General features: G+C 45.9%; 1 protein-coding gene across 1 annotated transcript in view; it reads left to right on the top strand.

Moving 5' to 3' along the window:
* MYO10 (myosin X) overlaps nucleotides 1-12938 on the top strand; it is a 236355-nt gene that overhangs the window by 179994 nt on the left and 43423 nt on the right. The window contains exons 20-21 of the mRNA XM_077772062.1: nucleotides 7581-7705; nucleotides 7798-7912. Coding sequence (XP_077628188.1) covers nucleotides 7581-7705; nucleotides 7798-7912 — 240 coding nt within the window. The remainder of the gene's footprint in view (nucleotides 1-7580; nucleotides 7706-7797; nucleotides 7913-12938) is intronic.

Here is a 12938-nt window from a genome sequence, read left to right on the forward strand (position 1 = left end):
CAAAGCAGGCTCTGAGCTGTCAGCACAGAACACAACATGGGGCTTGAACTCATGAACCATGAGGTCAGGATCCATTAAAAAATATGAGAAAAAGCAGAACTCTTTTAGAATATTATACTATTCACTTTGAGAAACAGTCTACCAGAAGGGGGTGGAAGATTAAGTCCTATAAGATAAGAAAGTTAAAAAATTTTTCTATTAAGCTGCTAAAGGCAGTAAGGCACTTATTGGTATGATGCTCAGATCTTGTTTGATTTTTCTGTGCTCTGAGGACCTAGATTGTCAGGCCTGGGGCTCGCTGCCGTGCTGCTTTCTCAGCAGATTGGAGCCAAAGCATTGGAGCCTACATTTGTTGAGTCCAAGGAGGGACACGTGTTACTTGTATGGCCACCCTCAGTCAAAGGAAAGTTGTTGTTTTTTTAAAATGTTTATTTTTGAGAGACTGGGGGAGGGGCAGAGAGAGAGAGGGTTGGGGGGAGACACAGAATATGAAACAGGCTCCAGACTCCGACCTATCAGCACAGAGCCCGACACAGGGCTCGAAGTCACTAACCGTGAGAGCATGACTTGAGCCAAAGTCCGATGCTTAACCGACTGAGCCACCCAGGTGCCCCGGAAGGTTCTTAATAAGTACATTTGATGGATTAAGAAATAATGCCTGCTTTTACCTAATCTTGAAGACATTACGATCATTATCAAGTGGTTAGTTTTTACACCTTGAGTAAATTAAGTATTTCCAAAAAAGGGAGGGAAGGACTCATTCTAGAAATAAACTGTTGCCAGTGGTCCGAAGCATACACGAGTTACCAAATTGTATTTGGTATTTGTTGTTAAAACAAAAGCCGTCATTATGAAATATGTTATCCCCTGTGGGCTGTTTCCACAGGATGTAGCTCAGTACGTTCCGAGGGTGTCTGTGTGCTGCTGTGTATCTACTCTTCTGGAACGTCCAGCCATGGCAGGTACCCAGGGAGGAAGAAGAGATACAAGTAGAGGTGCAACCATGAGTGGGTCAGAGAACGTTTGGATTGTCTGTTCGTTATCTGAGGCTCATGAGGCTCATCTCTCACTGCCTGTGTTAATGGGACCACAGTGATCAAAGGTGGATTAGCTTAGAGTTTGCGGTTTCATTTTCCAAAAGATTTTCTCTATTCGCTAGCTATACATATATGTGTGTGGGAAAAAGTATATATATATATATATGGCTGAACTCATAGTGTGGTGAACCAGTGTCTGATCTGGGTGTGATTATTACATCATCTGTATTGAGATCAAGTCAGCACCTGCAGGCTGGCTCCTAAGGCCCCTCCTAATGCTGAAATGCTCAGAGAATGTCTCCGTATTCCCAGAAGATGGAATGGTACTGGGATGTAGGGCACATTTTCTCCTCAGACTCCATCCTAATCTTTTCCCTGAAGAAGTTTCCAGTGTATTCCTTTGAGAATTGTACTCTGTGAAATATTTAAACCAGCTTGACTAGGTCATGGGGGCTTCTCACTTCCAACTTCCTCATCTACAAAATACAATCATCCGCGCTTCTCACCCACCCACAGTAGAGAAGTACCTTCTCCCAGAAGTGCTGGCCAGACCCCACCAAAGCCCATGGGCCCATGTGTGGCAGGCCAGGTTCCCACTCTTGCTGACTTCTCCGGGCTTCTCGGCCGGTTTCTGAGAGTTCTCTCAAATGCAGAGGAAACACTTGAACTTTGAGGGCGCAGAGAACATGAACTCACTCACTGTATTTTCTGCAGTAAGCACAGACTGCATGGCCTCGAACTATAGACAGGCAGCTGTTTTCAAGTCTGTTTTCATACTACTTAGGATCTTTATGCAATATTTATGAAATTATAAACGGCTAGGTAATGTTCAGGGTAATCAAATTCATTAACTTATAAAAGCATTTACTTCTGTCTCTGGTGGTGGAGCGCCTCCCTCCCCGGCCCTGGACCCCTGTTTATCAGCACCTCTCTTGCCCTTTCTTTAAATTTGGAGCTGCAGAAGGTCGGGCTTACTTATCATTGGATTTGGGGGGAGGTCTTACTTAGCAAGCTCTGTTATCTGTCATTTGTTTTGTCTAGGAATTCTGAAATCTTATTCTTTAAGCTTGCAGGGGCCAAAATTTTTTCCGATTTTTTTTTTTTTTAAATAATTACCTGAAACTAAATACATTCAAACCTGTCTCCAAGATCTTCCTCTCACATCCCTTGCTGCTTATCCATATGGCTTTTAAAATACTTAAAAAAAAACAGCTTTATTGAGATAGGATTCACATACCATACGATTGACTCATCGGAAGTGTCCGGTTCAGTGGTTTTTTTGTATATTCATGGATAGGCACTACCATCACCACAGTTTGAGAACTTTTTCATCCCCTGACTATGAAAGCTCCTACCCCTCCTCCCCACCCTTACCGCCCCCATCCCATCTACCAGCCCTAAGCACTCTCTTTTCTGTCTCTGCAGAGTTCCCTTTCTGCACATTTCCTATGAATGCAAGCAAATAACGTGCACGTGGTCTTTTGTGACTGGCTTCTTTCACTTAGTATAAAGTTCTAACGGTTCATGTAGCCTGTGTTAGTGCTTCATTCCTTTTTATGGCCAAATAATATGCCATGGGATGAATAGATGTGCTACATTGTGGTAGTCCATTCACTTGGGGTTTGCTTTAATTTTTTAAAAAGTAATCTGCACCCTACGTGGGGCTCGTTCACAACCTCAAGACCAGGAGTCGCAGGCTCTACCGACTGAGCCAGCCAAGCGCCCCTATCTGTTTCTTGATGGACATTTACATTGTTTCTGTTTCCGAGTATCCTGCCAGTAGCTTCACACTTGGTCTCCATGGTTTTCTTTCCCTTCTTCGCTCTGTTCCATGCAGGACTTCCAGATTCCACTCGATATCTGGGTTTTTACCGTGTAAAAAACAGTCTGTATTAAATATCTTCAAAAACCTACAGCCATGTAGAAGAACATTTATATTGTATATATGTGGTTATTTCCTTCTTTCAGTGCAACCCGGTTACTTTCATTCTCTTTCTTCTTAGCAGTCTTCATTCCCAGCACGCATAATAGTGCCCCCTACTCAGTAACAACCCAGCTTGTGTCTGCCTGTGCTTTTTTGCGCATGTACTGTCTACCTACTTGGACACTAACATGCGGACATATACTGCAGCTTGGTCGCAGACCACTGCAGGAGAGCGATTATCACAAAAAATCAAGTCAAGTGAACTTTTTAGAAATTCCTACAGAAGTTAAGTTTATACTATACTGTAGTCTACTCAGTGTGCAATCAAAGAAAGAAAAACCAGAAAAATAGAAAAAAGTGTAATTATCTTCATTGAAAAATAGCTTATTGCTTAAAAAAAAAAAAACGAAGCATCATCTGAGCTTGGAGCAACTCATCATCACAATAAAAAAGTTTGAAGTATTCCAAGAATTACCAAAATGGGACACAAAGTGAACAAATACTGTTGGAAAAATGGTGCCGGCAGACTTGATCTAGCTTTGCCACAAACCTTCAATTTGTAAAAAATAAAATAAATAAAAAACCACAACGCGGTATCTGTGAAGCACGGTAAGATGAGGTATGCCTGTATAATCGTGGACACATAATACTTAGGGCAGGAGGTTTTGGGTTTTTTTGGTTTGGGTTGTTATTGTTTTGGTGAGGTCACGGTAGACATACTTTCCTGCATCTTTCCTCAACCTTGCAAAAAGGCCGGAGGGTCACCTGGTACATCTTACATTAGAGCTTGTATTTAATGGCCGCATAGTATTTCATGATGTGCACGATATCAAACATACCTGGTGGTTCATTTGGTCTTGTTTCCGATTTTCCCGCTGCCAGCAAAGAGATCCTTTTGCACCTGGGTCTGACCTCATTCACCTCTTGCTCTAAACCTCTGTAGGCTCCTTAACCTTAAACCATCTTAACCTCTTAACCATTGCCATCAGAGTTGGGCGCAGGAAGCACCGCGCCCCCCTCTGTCCCAGCCTGGCTACTCAACTTGCCAGCTTCTCTTTCTGCCTCTTAGCTGTTGTTTGTAGGACCGCCCCTCCCCTGCAGCAGTGAATACAAGTCCAAGCCCAAACTCCAGGTCAGCCCTGGGTTCAAATTATGTGCCACCCGTATCCCCTCATACTTTTCTTTCTTCTGTGTTCCCAAGGAACTTAATTTTGATTTTTGATATGGTTTTATATTAAGCTTTCTACTATATGAGGAGTTGAGGATTGGGATACATGCTACCCTTCCACGTTTAAGGGCTCTGGGAAGCAGAATCCAGGCCCTGTGAGGCCGTGCGTGTGTGTGGGCAAGGCCCAAGGGAAGTCTCTGTTCTCTGTGCCTTCCTCGCAATTCCTGTGAACCTAAAACTGCCTCTTTTTTTTTTTTTTAATGCTTATTTGTTTTTTAATGCTTATTTGTTTTTGAGAGAGATAGCCGGTGAGGGGCAGAGAGAGGAGGGGACAGAGGATCTGAAGCAGGCTCTGTGCTGACAGCAGTGAGCCCAGTGTGGGGCTTGAACTCATGAACTGCGAGATCGTGACCTGAGCCAAACTCAGACACTCATCCGACTGAGCCAACCAGGCGACCCCTAAAACTGCATTTTTTAAAAATTAAATGATAGTTTCAAACAGAGAGGGAGGCCAACCACAAGAGACTCTTTTTTTTTTTTTTAATGTTTTTTATTTATTTCTAGGAGAGAGAGAGAGAGNGCTATACGTTGTATGTTAGCCAACTTGACAATAAGTTTTATTTAAAAAATAATAGGGGCGCCTGGGTGGCTTAGTTGGTTAAGCCTCCGACTTTCCCTTGGGTTGTGATCTTGCAGTTCGTGGGTTCGGGCCGCNGCAGAGACCGTGAAGAGATTTGTGTGCCACGGGTTTGGGAGAGGTAGGGATGAGTAGGGGGAGCACAGAGGACTTTTAGGGCAGAGAAGCTACTCTGAATGATCCTCTGATGCTGGCTATAGGCCCTTAGGCATCAAACCCTTCGAATGCACAAGACCGAGCCCTGTGACGTAGACTGAGGACCCTAGGCTGTGATGATGTATCAGTGTGGAGTCATCAGCTGTGACAAATGTACCACTGTGTGTGTGGGGGGGGGGGGGGGNAAAAAATCTGGCCCCACTGTTGTTCGTTTGTTTTTTAATCTTCCTCGAGCGTGATTTATGGAACCCTACACATAGTAGGTGTTTAGAGATCAGACTTCCCCTTTCCGGACCAGGCAGGCAGCCTCTGTCAGCATGAACTCTGGTTCCAGAAAACTAGTTACCAGCGAGGACCAGCGAACACTGGTAAAGTTTGGAAAGGAAAATGCCTTTAAGTTGTGACTTGTCCAGCCCCGAGCTGTGTCGTCTTTGAACATGAAATTCACCAGGGAAGGAAGTCGAAACTAAAAAGAGAATGGGTGGAAACACAGGCTTTTACCCCTCCTTGTGATGGCTGTGTGGGTTGCCCGTGGCGACAATCTGCCTACGGGTCCCCCACTTCCCTGGTTAAATTTCGAGGAAGAGGGAGGAAGAGGCAGAAACACAATCGCACTGGGAGCCTGGAAAGGGTGGCTGCTGCTGGCGGCTCCCTCCCTCCCTCCCTGGGCTCTATGAAATCCTACAACCACACCACACTAATTAGGCCGAGAATGGAAGGGGTTGTCATGGCGACCAAGCACTTTTTAAAGCACAGGAATGGTGTTCATTATTGTTCAGTGTCTTTAGCTGTGGCGGAAAGGTCAGTGTGGCAGTCGGTTTCCATATGAATTTTGGCCCGAGAGCCAGGCTGAAGGTGGAATGTTCCTCGGAGAGGCTGAAGATGGTGAGTGTGGCCGAACTTTTTGGACGGGGCGTCACTTTCGTGATATTTTTTTTAGGACGTTCTAGGAACCGGTGCCAAACTGAGGAATTGTGTGGACTTTGTTAAATGGGGATTGGAAGAGAAGAATCCAGGAAAAGCAGTACGGGTCAGGAATGGGGAGAGCTTGAGACGGATTGAGAAAGGTTTTTGAGCTTCGAATGATTAAGTATTAAATTAGTAGGTGTCTTTGATTATGAATTTAGCAAAGTTGGCTACGTCTGATGCTTTATTCCGTTTTTTTTAAATTTTAGCTCTATGCTAATCTTTGTGGATTGCAGCTGCTCAAATTCTATTCCCAAATACATATAACGGAAGCATTTTAACCGAATACTTCCAGATCCGTTGCCTGTCTCCATTTTTTTTTAACATAACCATAGATGTAAGAGTAACCAAGGGTAGTTTAGTTTTGTTTTTATGTTTTTCTTGCTTTTCTAAGAATATTTAAGTAATGAAGGCTAAAAACCAGTGAGCCACAATTTTTTGGATGTTTGCCCTAACTTACTGGCTGGACTCGGCTAGAATACTGCTGAGTAAAGACCAGCTGACCACATTGTTTGTGGAAGAAATTAAATTAAATATAAGAGAAGTCAGCCCGCTGGAGATACGGTGTGCTGTTCCATCAAAGCTGTAGGGGAGATTCGCGGAACATTCTTCACATTGATTCTTTGCTAGTTTGGGAAGCGTACAGGATAATATGGCTTGAAACCTAAATTTGTGTTAATGGCTGGCTTTATAAGACCACAAATTTAAGCCACTTTTCTTTTCCTTTTTTTTCCCCCCTTCTTGGATGTTGTAACAGTGTCCTTATATCTCTGGCCCTGGTCTCCAGTCACTTTATTCACAGTTGTGTAGGATAACAACATACAAATTAATTAAAGGGAGTAGCTGTTTAGATTGAAAACCCAATCACTGCTACGAAAGCCTTCAGTGGGAAATGGCCTACTTTCAGGCTTTACACTGAAAGACTATTGTCCCGTCCCCACTGCCAGTTTGTTTGGTAACTTGAGTGGATAAGAGAATACATTTCAGAACATTAAGTCTTGGTCTGATTTTTGTCTTTGGTTTGTATTTTCTGGGATTAATTTACTTAGTGACCATGGTGTCGAACTCTCAACAAATGGAGTATTTGACTAGATACTGAGAAAATTAAAATTCTTTTCTATTTTTGTCTCTTTTGTCCACTGTCGGCACTCTCTTTATACGCACTCCCCACCCAACCTCGCCCACCCCACCCTCCTGGGGTCACTATAGTCTCTGGCAAAAAAAAGTCCCTTTCAGTGCCTTGAAAGTGAAGTTCAAAAAGTAAATAAAGTCACATCTGGATGATAGTGAAGGTTCTTTGAAAAACCGGATTCAAAACGATGATATGTTTTATGATCACTGAAACAGAGATTTGAATGTGGATATTAATCCCCGGGAATTATTGGTTTCTATTAAGATACGATGATGTTGTGGTTATATTAAGAAATGGTATTAATCCTATTTACCAACGACAGGATGTGAAGTCGGGGACTTCAAAAAATTTAAAGGCAGGGAGTCAGGGCTCGTGGACGGGCAGGCAGGATGGACACGGTGGTGGCTGTTGAAGCCAGGTGACGGGTACCTGGGATGGGGTTCACTTTTGAATCTGTATTTTTGTGTAGGGTCAGTGTGCGCTCACGCGCGCGCCCGCACGTGTGTGTGTGAGAAACGGTGGGGTGGCCTGGGCAGCTCGTCCTGTGTCCCATGTTTCAGATGCCAGACCAGTTTGACCAGGCGGTTGTGCTAAACCAGCTGCGGTACTCGGGGATGCTGGAGACGGTGAGGATCCGGAAAGCCGGGTATGCGATCCGAAGACCCTTTCAGGACTTTTACAAAAGGCAAGGAAGGAGGGGCTGACCAGAACCTCTTTCTTCTCTGAGGGACCGGGAAGGGAGGTGGGATGGTGACGCCGGGCATCACTCCGTTGCAGGTACAAGGTGCTGATGAGGAACGCGGCAGTGCCCGAGGACACCCGGGGGAGGTGCACGGCCCTGCTGCAGCTCCATGACCCCTCCAACAGCGAGTGGCAGCTGGGCAAGACCAAGGTGAGGCCACAGAGAGAGCACGTCCCNGGGAGATGCGCGGCCGTGCCCCCTACTCTGTCCTCCGGATGGTTAATACTTCCTCTGAAGCCCTTGCTTTCCAGGAACTCTGTTTTCTGCACCATCGGCTCCTGAGGGAGCAGGTGCGTGTTTTCCCTCGGGCACTCAGCCAGTTTGGGCTGGTGAGCGTTCGGTGCCATGAGGGGCTGGGCTCTGACTCGTGCGCAGGGAGCCCCCAGACCCTTCCGATGGCCAGTAATTCCAGTGCCCAACGCTGCCCTGCACACAGGAGCCGCTGTGCGGGAGACCGGCTGAAACCCCATCAGGCTGACAAAAATCCAGCCCAGAGAACCAAGGAAGTCCATTTTCTGAACACGCTGGTGTAGCTGATGTGAGGCCTTGACCCCTTATTCCAGACAGGAGCCAAGTGGCAGGCAATTGGTCCTCAGCCACAAAAATGAGCCATAAAATCAATCGTGTGACCTGTTTTCCCTGGATCTGGGAACTGCCAGAAACCCCATCTCCTTTCTACTCCTGTTTCCTCACTCCGCTCGCTGGCCCGTCACACGGGGAAGACAGAAATGTGACGCAGGGCACAGAAAGGCAGGCTGCTGGGGGCTTTGACCTTTGAGTGTCTGCATGTCCTCAAAGGTAACATGTGGTCCTATCTGATCGACCTGACCCCTGAGAGGCAGTGCAGCACCAGGAAAGTATGTTAAAGTTTCTACTCCTATACATCTTTTGCTCATTTATTATTTTGTTATGTTTATTTTTGAGAAGACAGTAACAGCATGAGCAGGGGAGAGGCAGAGACAGGGGGAGACAGAATCCAAAGCAGGCTCCAGGCTCTGAGCTGTCAGCATAGAGCCTGATGTGGGGCTCAAAGCCACAAACCGTGAGATTGTGACCTGAGCCGAAGTCAGACACTTAACCACCTGAGCCACCCAGGCACCCCTTAATGTTCATTGAATTTTGAGAGTGCAGGTGAACGAGGGGCAGAGAGAGGGAGAGAGAATCTCCGGCTCCCTGCGGACAGTGCAGAGCCCTATGCAGGTCTCAAATCACAAGATCATTAACCAAGTCGAAATCAAGGGTCAGACACTAAACTGACTAAGCCACCACCCAGATGCCCCTTTATGATTTTCTATTTAGCCAAAAAAAGTCTCTATGTTTAAAAAAAGACAGGGCACCTTGGTAGCTCAGTTGATTAAACTTCCACCTTGGGCTCAGGTCATGATCTCACAGTTGGTGACTTGGAGCCCCGCATCGGGCTCTCTGCTCTCAGCACAGAACCTGTTTCGGAGTCTTCGTTCCTTCTCTCTCTCCCTCTGCCCCTCCCCTGCTTGCATTCTCTGTCTCTCTCTCAAAATAAGCATTCAAAAAGGTGGGGGGTAAGAGAGGAGAATGATTGACCTAGTCCATTCAAGCTGCTGTAACAAAATACCGCCTACTTAGAACAGACGTTTACTTACCACAGTTCTGGAGGCTGGACGTCTGAGAGCAAGGTGACCGTGAGATCGGGTTGTGGTGAGGGCACTCCTCCTGTGTCCTCACAGGTAGGGAGAGAGCTCTGGCTTCTCTTCTTACAGGGGTGCTGATCCCATGATGGGGGCCCACCCCCGAGATCATCCAAACCTTCTTACTTCCTACGGGTCCTCCCTCCAAATCCCATCACGTTGGGAGATGGAGAGGGGACAGATAGTCCATAACCTCAGTTACAAGTATGGAGGCATCATTTGGGGACACTCAGCAAGGGAAAGCAGACAATAGACATAACTTCTACTCTAGAGGGGCGTCGTCCTTGCCAGGGCTTTAAGACCCAAATATACCCTAGGGTGGGGCTGGCAGGCAGAGGTATTGTACTAATTATCTGTTGCCATGTAACAAACTACCACTAGCACCGTCACTTGAATGACGTCCATTATCTCAGAGCGTCTTGGGTCCAGGGTTGAGGGGGTCGAGGCGGGGCTCAGCTAGGTCCCTGGTGGGCGTCTCCCAAGCTGCATTCAGAGTGTCAGCCGGGGCTGCCTTCCCCTCTGGAGCTCAGGGTCCTCTTCCAAGTTCATGTGGTGCCAGAGTCTAGTTATTTGCAGTTGGAGGACTGAGGTCCCTGTTTTCTTGCCGACTGTCCCCCACCCAGGGCTGCTCTCGGCTCCTAGAGGCCCCCAACAGTCACCACATGATCCCTCCAGCGCCCTCCTGCAACATGGCAACTCACTTCTTCAAGGCCAGCAGGGGAATCTCGCTGTAGTCTCGTCCGAGGGAGTCTTATAAATTCATGCCTTCACAGAAATGACGCCCATCACCTTTTCCGTATTCTGTTTGCTAGAAGGCAGTCTCAGGTGCCACCCACATTTGCAGGATTAAACAGGGGTCTAACTCGTTGGGGGTTGCCTTAGGATGTGTCCTCACAAGTTTCTAGGTCTCTCTACCTGGAATTCTACTCCCTGCCCGCTCCATCCCACCCATTTAGCTAACTCCTCTCTCTAGTCTCAGCTTAGATACGGACTTTGACATTCTCCGTTGAGCCCCGCACAAAAAACACACCCCCAAACCAAGTCAAGCTCCCTCCTCTCTACATCAGTCCCATCATGACACTTAATGTGCTCTCCTGTCATCGTGCATTGCCTGTTGACTTCTCTACAGTCCTCCAGTCAAGAATGTAGACTTAATTGTTTGTTTTTCTTCATGCTTCACATAATAGGAGCTCAGTCAGCGTCCGTTCAGTGCTAAAAAAACTGTGAGGGATGGAATGAGGAAATTACCCATTTAGTCACCCAGGGGAAACTTTCCAGAGAAGACAGTTCAAATGGAGTTCTTGGGAGTACAATATCATCTGCGCTGACTTTTTTAATCAAAAAGATACTATGCTCTCAATCAACTGCCGTATTCCACCTGTACTGCTGCTTTATACAGTGGAGTAACAGCAGAGATCATGATATCTTCACATATTGAGTCTCTTTTCTGAGCTCTCAAGAACCAATCCAGGTTCACTTATAATTACATTATGAAAATCAGGCCCAAGCAAGGCTTGGGACCAGGCATAGCCCAGGGGACACACATAATGACATGGGAGTTGCCCTTCAGGTTACTACTGTGTTGCTGGGAGAGAAGACATCCTTGTACAACTGATAAGTCCAATAGTATCATATCCTTTAGGAATAAAGGCACAACTTGTTCAGGAGAGAGCTCACTGTGGACTGAAATGCTCAGGGAAGCATTCAAGATGAGGACATCTTTTTTTTTTTTTTTAATCTTTTTTTAACATTGATTTTTGAGAGAGAGCATGAGTGGTGGAGGAGCAGAGAGAGAAAGAGGGAGACACAGAATCCGAAGCAGGCTCCAGGCTCTGAGCTGTCAGCACAGAGCCTGACACGGAGTTTGAACTCAAAGACTACGAGATCATGACCTGAGCTGAAGTTGGATGCTTAACCAACTGAGCCACCCAGGTGCTCCGTGATGAGGAAATCTTTCAAGAGGAGTTCAATTTTAATTGGTGAGACATTGGAAGTAGAGTGGGATGGAAGCTTGACCATTCACAGAAACCTTGGGAAGTAAATGTAAATGTTAGAGCGCTTGAATTGTGTCCACTAAATAGCTTTAAATACCTCGGCCAGTGTTTGACTTAATTATACACTAGTATGTGTGTTGGTTGGTGTTGCTGCCAGAAGGTCTTTGTGTTTAAAGCCTAGAAACTAATGAACAGCTGGATCTTCTGGTAAAGAAGTTTCCATCCTACGTGACAGAGGGAAATGTGGACAGTGTTGTAGTCGGCAAAGTAAACATAGCGCCAGGTCTGAATCAGTTGGCTTACGTAAAACGCATTTAGTTCTTGGAAGGCAAGAATTCATATTGGCTGGGGAAGTGTTCGTTCTATAGGTGAGAGTCCTGCCTGAACCACCCCCCCTCCCACCCCCCGGAATAGCCCATGCGGGAGATTCCCAGGTGTGTCCCCACCAAGAGGTTGAATAGAGGGTGACCTTGTTTGGACTCTGCTGCCTTGTGATTCTGACCCGTTTCATTTTTCTGACTGCCTGTACTATGTTGCCAGACCTTTTCCCCTTTATTCTTTGGTAATAAAGCCTGCAAGAGGTATTTTTATAGACCTCTTACTAGAATAATCCTTAGGCTCTCAAGCTACTAGGAAAAGGATGAAAAAAAGCCACATGAGCTTGTTCTTATACGAGTTGAGTTCATTAGAACAGTCCCTGGAGTGGGCGCTGCTCTTTCCTAAGCCACTCAATGGCACCTGGCGAGGGCGGCAGCTCTGTTCACAGAAGCTGGGTCATGCCGACTCCATCTTGGCCGCATCCCAGGAAGGTGGGGATGTGACCGCAGTTTACCACTGCACCAGGAAAACTGATGTGATTTTCTGTGTGTCATTGCAGAAATTCAGAGTGGATGTTCTTTTATAAAATTTTTAATGTTTATTTATTTTGAGAGAGAGCGTGAGCACAAGCAGGAGAGGGGTAGAGAGAGAGAAAATCCCAAGCAGACTCTACACTGTCAGCCCAGAGCCCGACGCAGCTTGATCCCACGAGCTGTGAGTTCATGACCTGAGCCAAAATCAGGAGTGGGATGCTTAACCCGCTGAGCCACCCAGGTGCCCCAGGGTTGATGTTCTTAATGAAGCTGAATTGGGTCTTTGGAAGTATTTTGTTCTATTTGTTTGCTCTTCGGGTTACTGAAAGAACATTTAGAAAAAGATGTGGAAGTAAATTTAATAGAGCAGAGAGCTCTTTTTGAGGGGCATGAAACAGAACACTAAAGCAGGTATACCTCCAATTGTAATTGAAACCAACACATTCTGTAGACTTCCGATAAGGTGTGAGACACTCTTTCCTTCATAAAACTTTCTATTCATGGAATAAATATATTGCTCATTAGAACTGACACTTGTTTCATTATGGCTTTGCCACTACCATGCTTTCCCAAGACTGGACTTTCTTTCAAGTGCGCACCAAAACAGTAGCATTACAGGAAGATCTTTAATATTGAGAAAATAGTCTCAGAGAAGTTAAAATACTTA

The sequence above is a fragment of the Crocuta crocuta genome, unplaced genomic scaffold, assembly GCF_008692635.1.
Source record: "Crocuta crocuta isolate KB4526 unplaced genomic scaffold, BGI_CrCroc_1.0 scaffold51, whole genome shotgun sequence".
In the NCBI taxonomy this organism is placed as follows: Eukaryota; Metazoa; Chordata; class Mammalia; order Carnivora; family Hyaenidae; genus Crocuta; species Crocuta crocuta.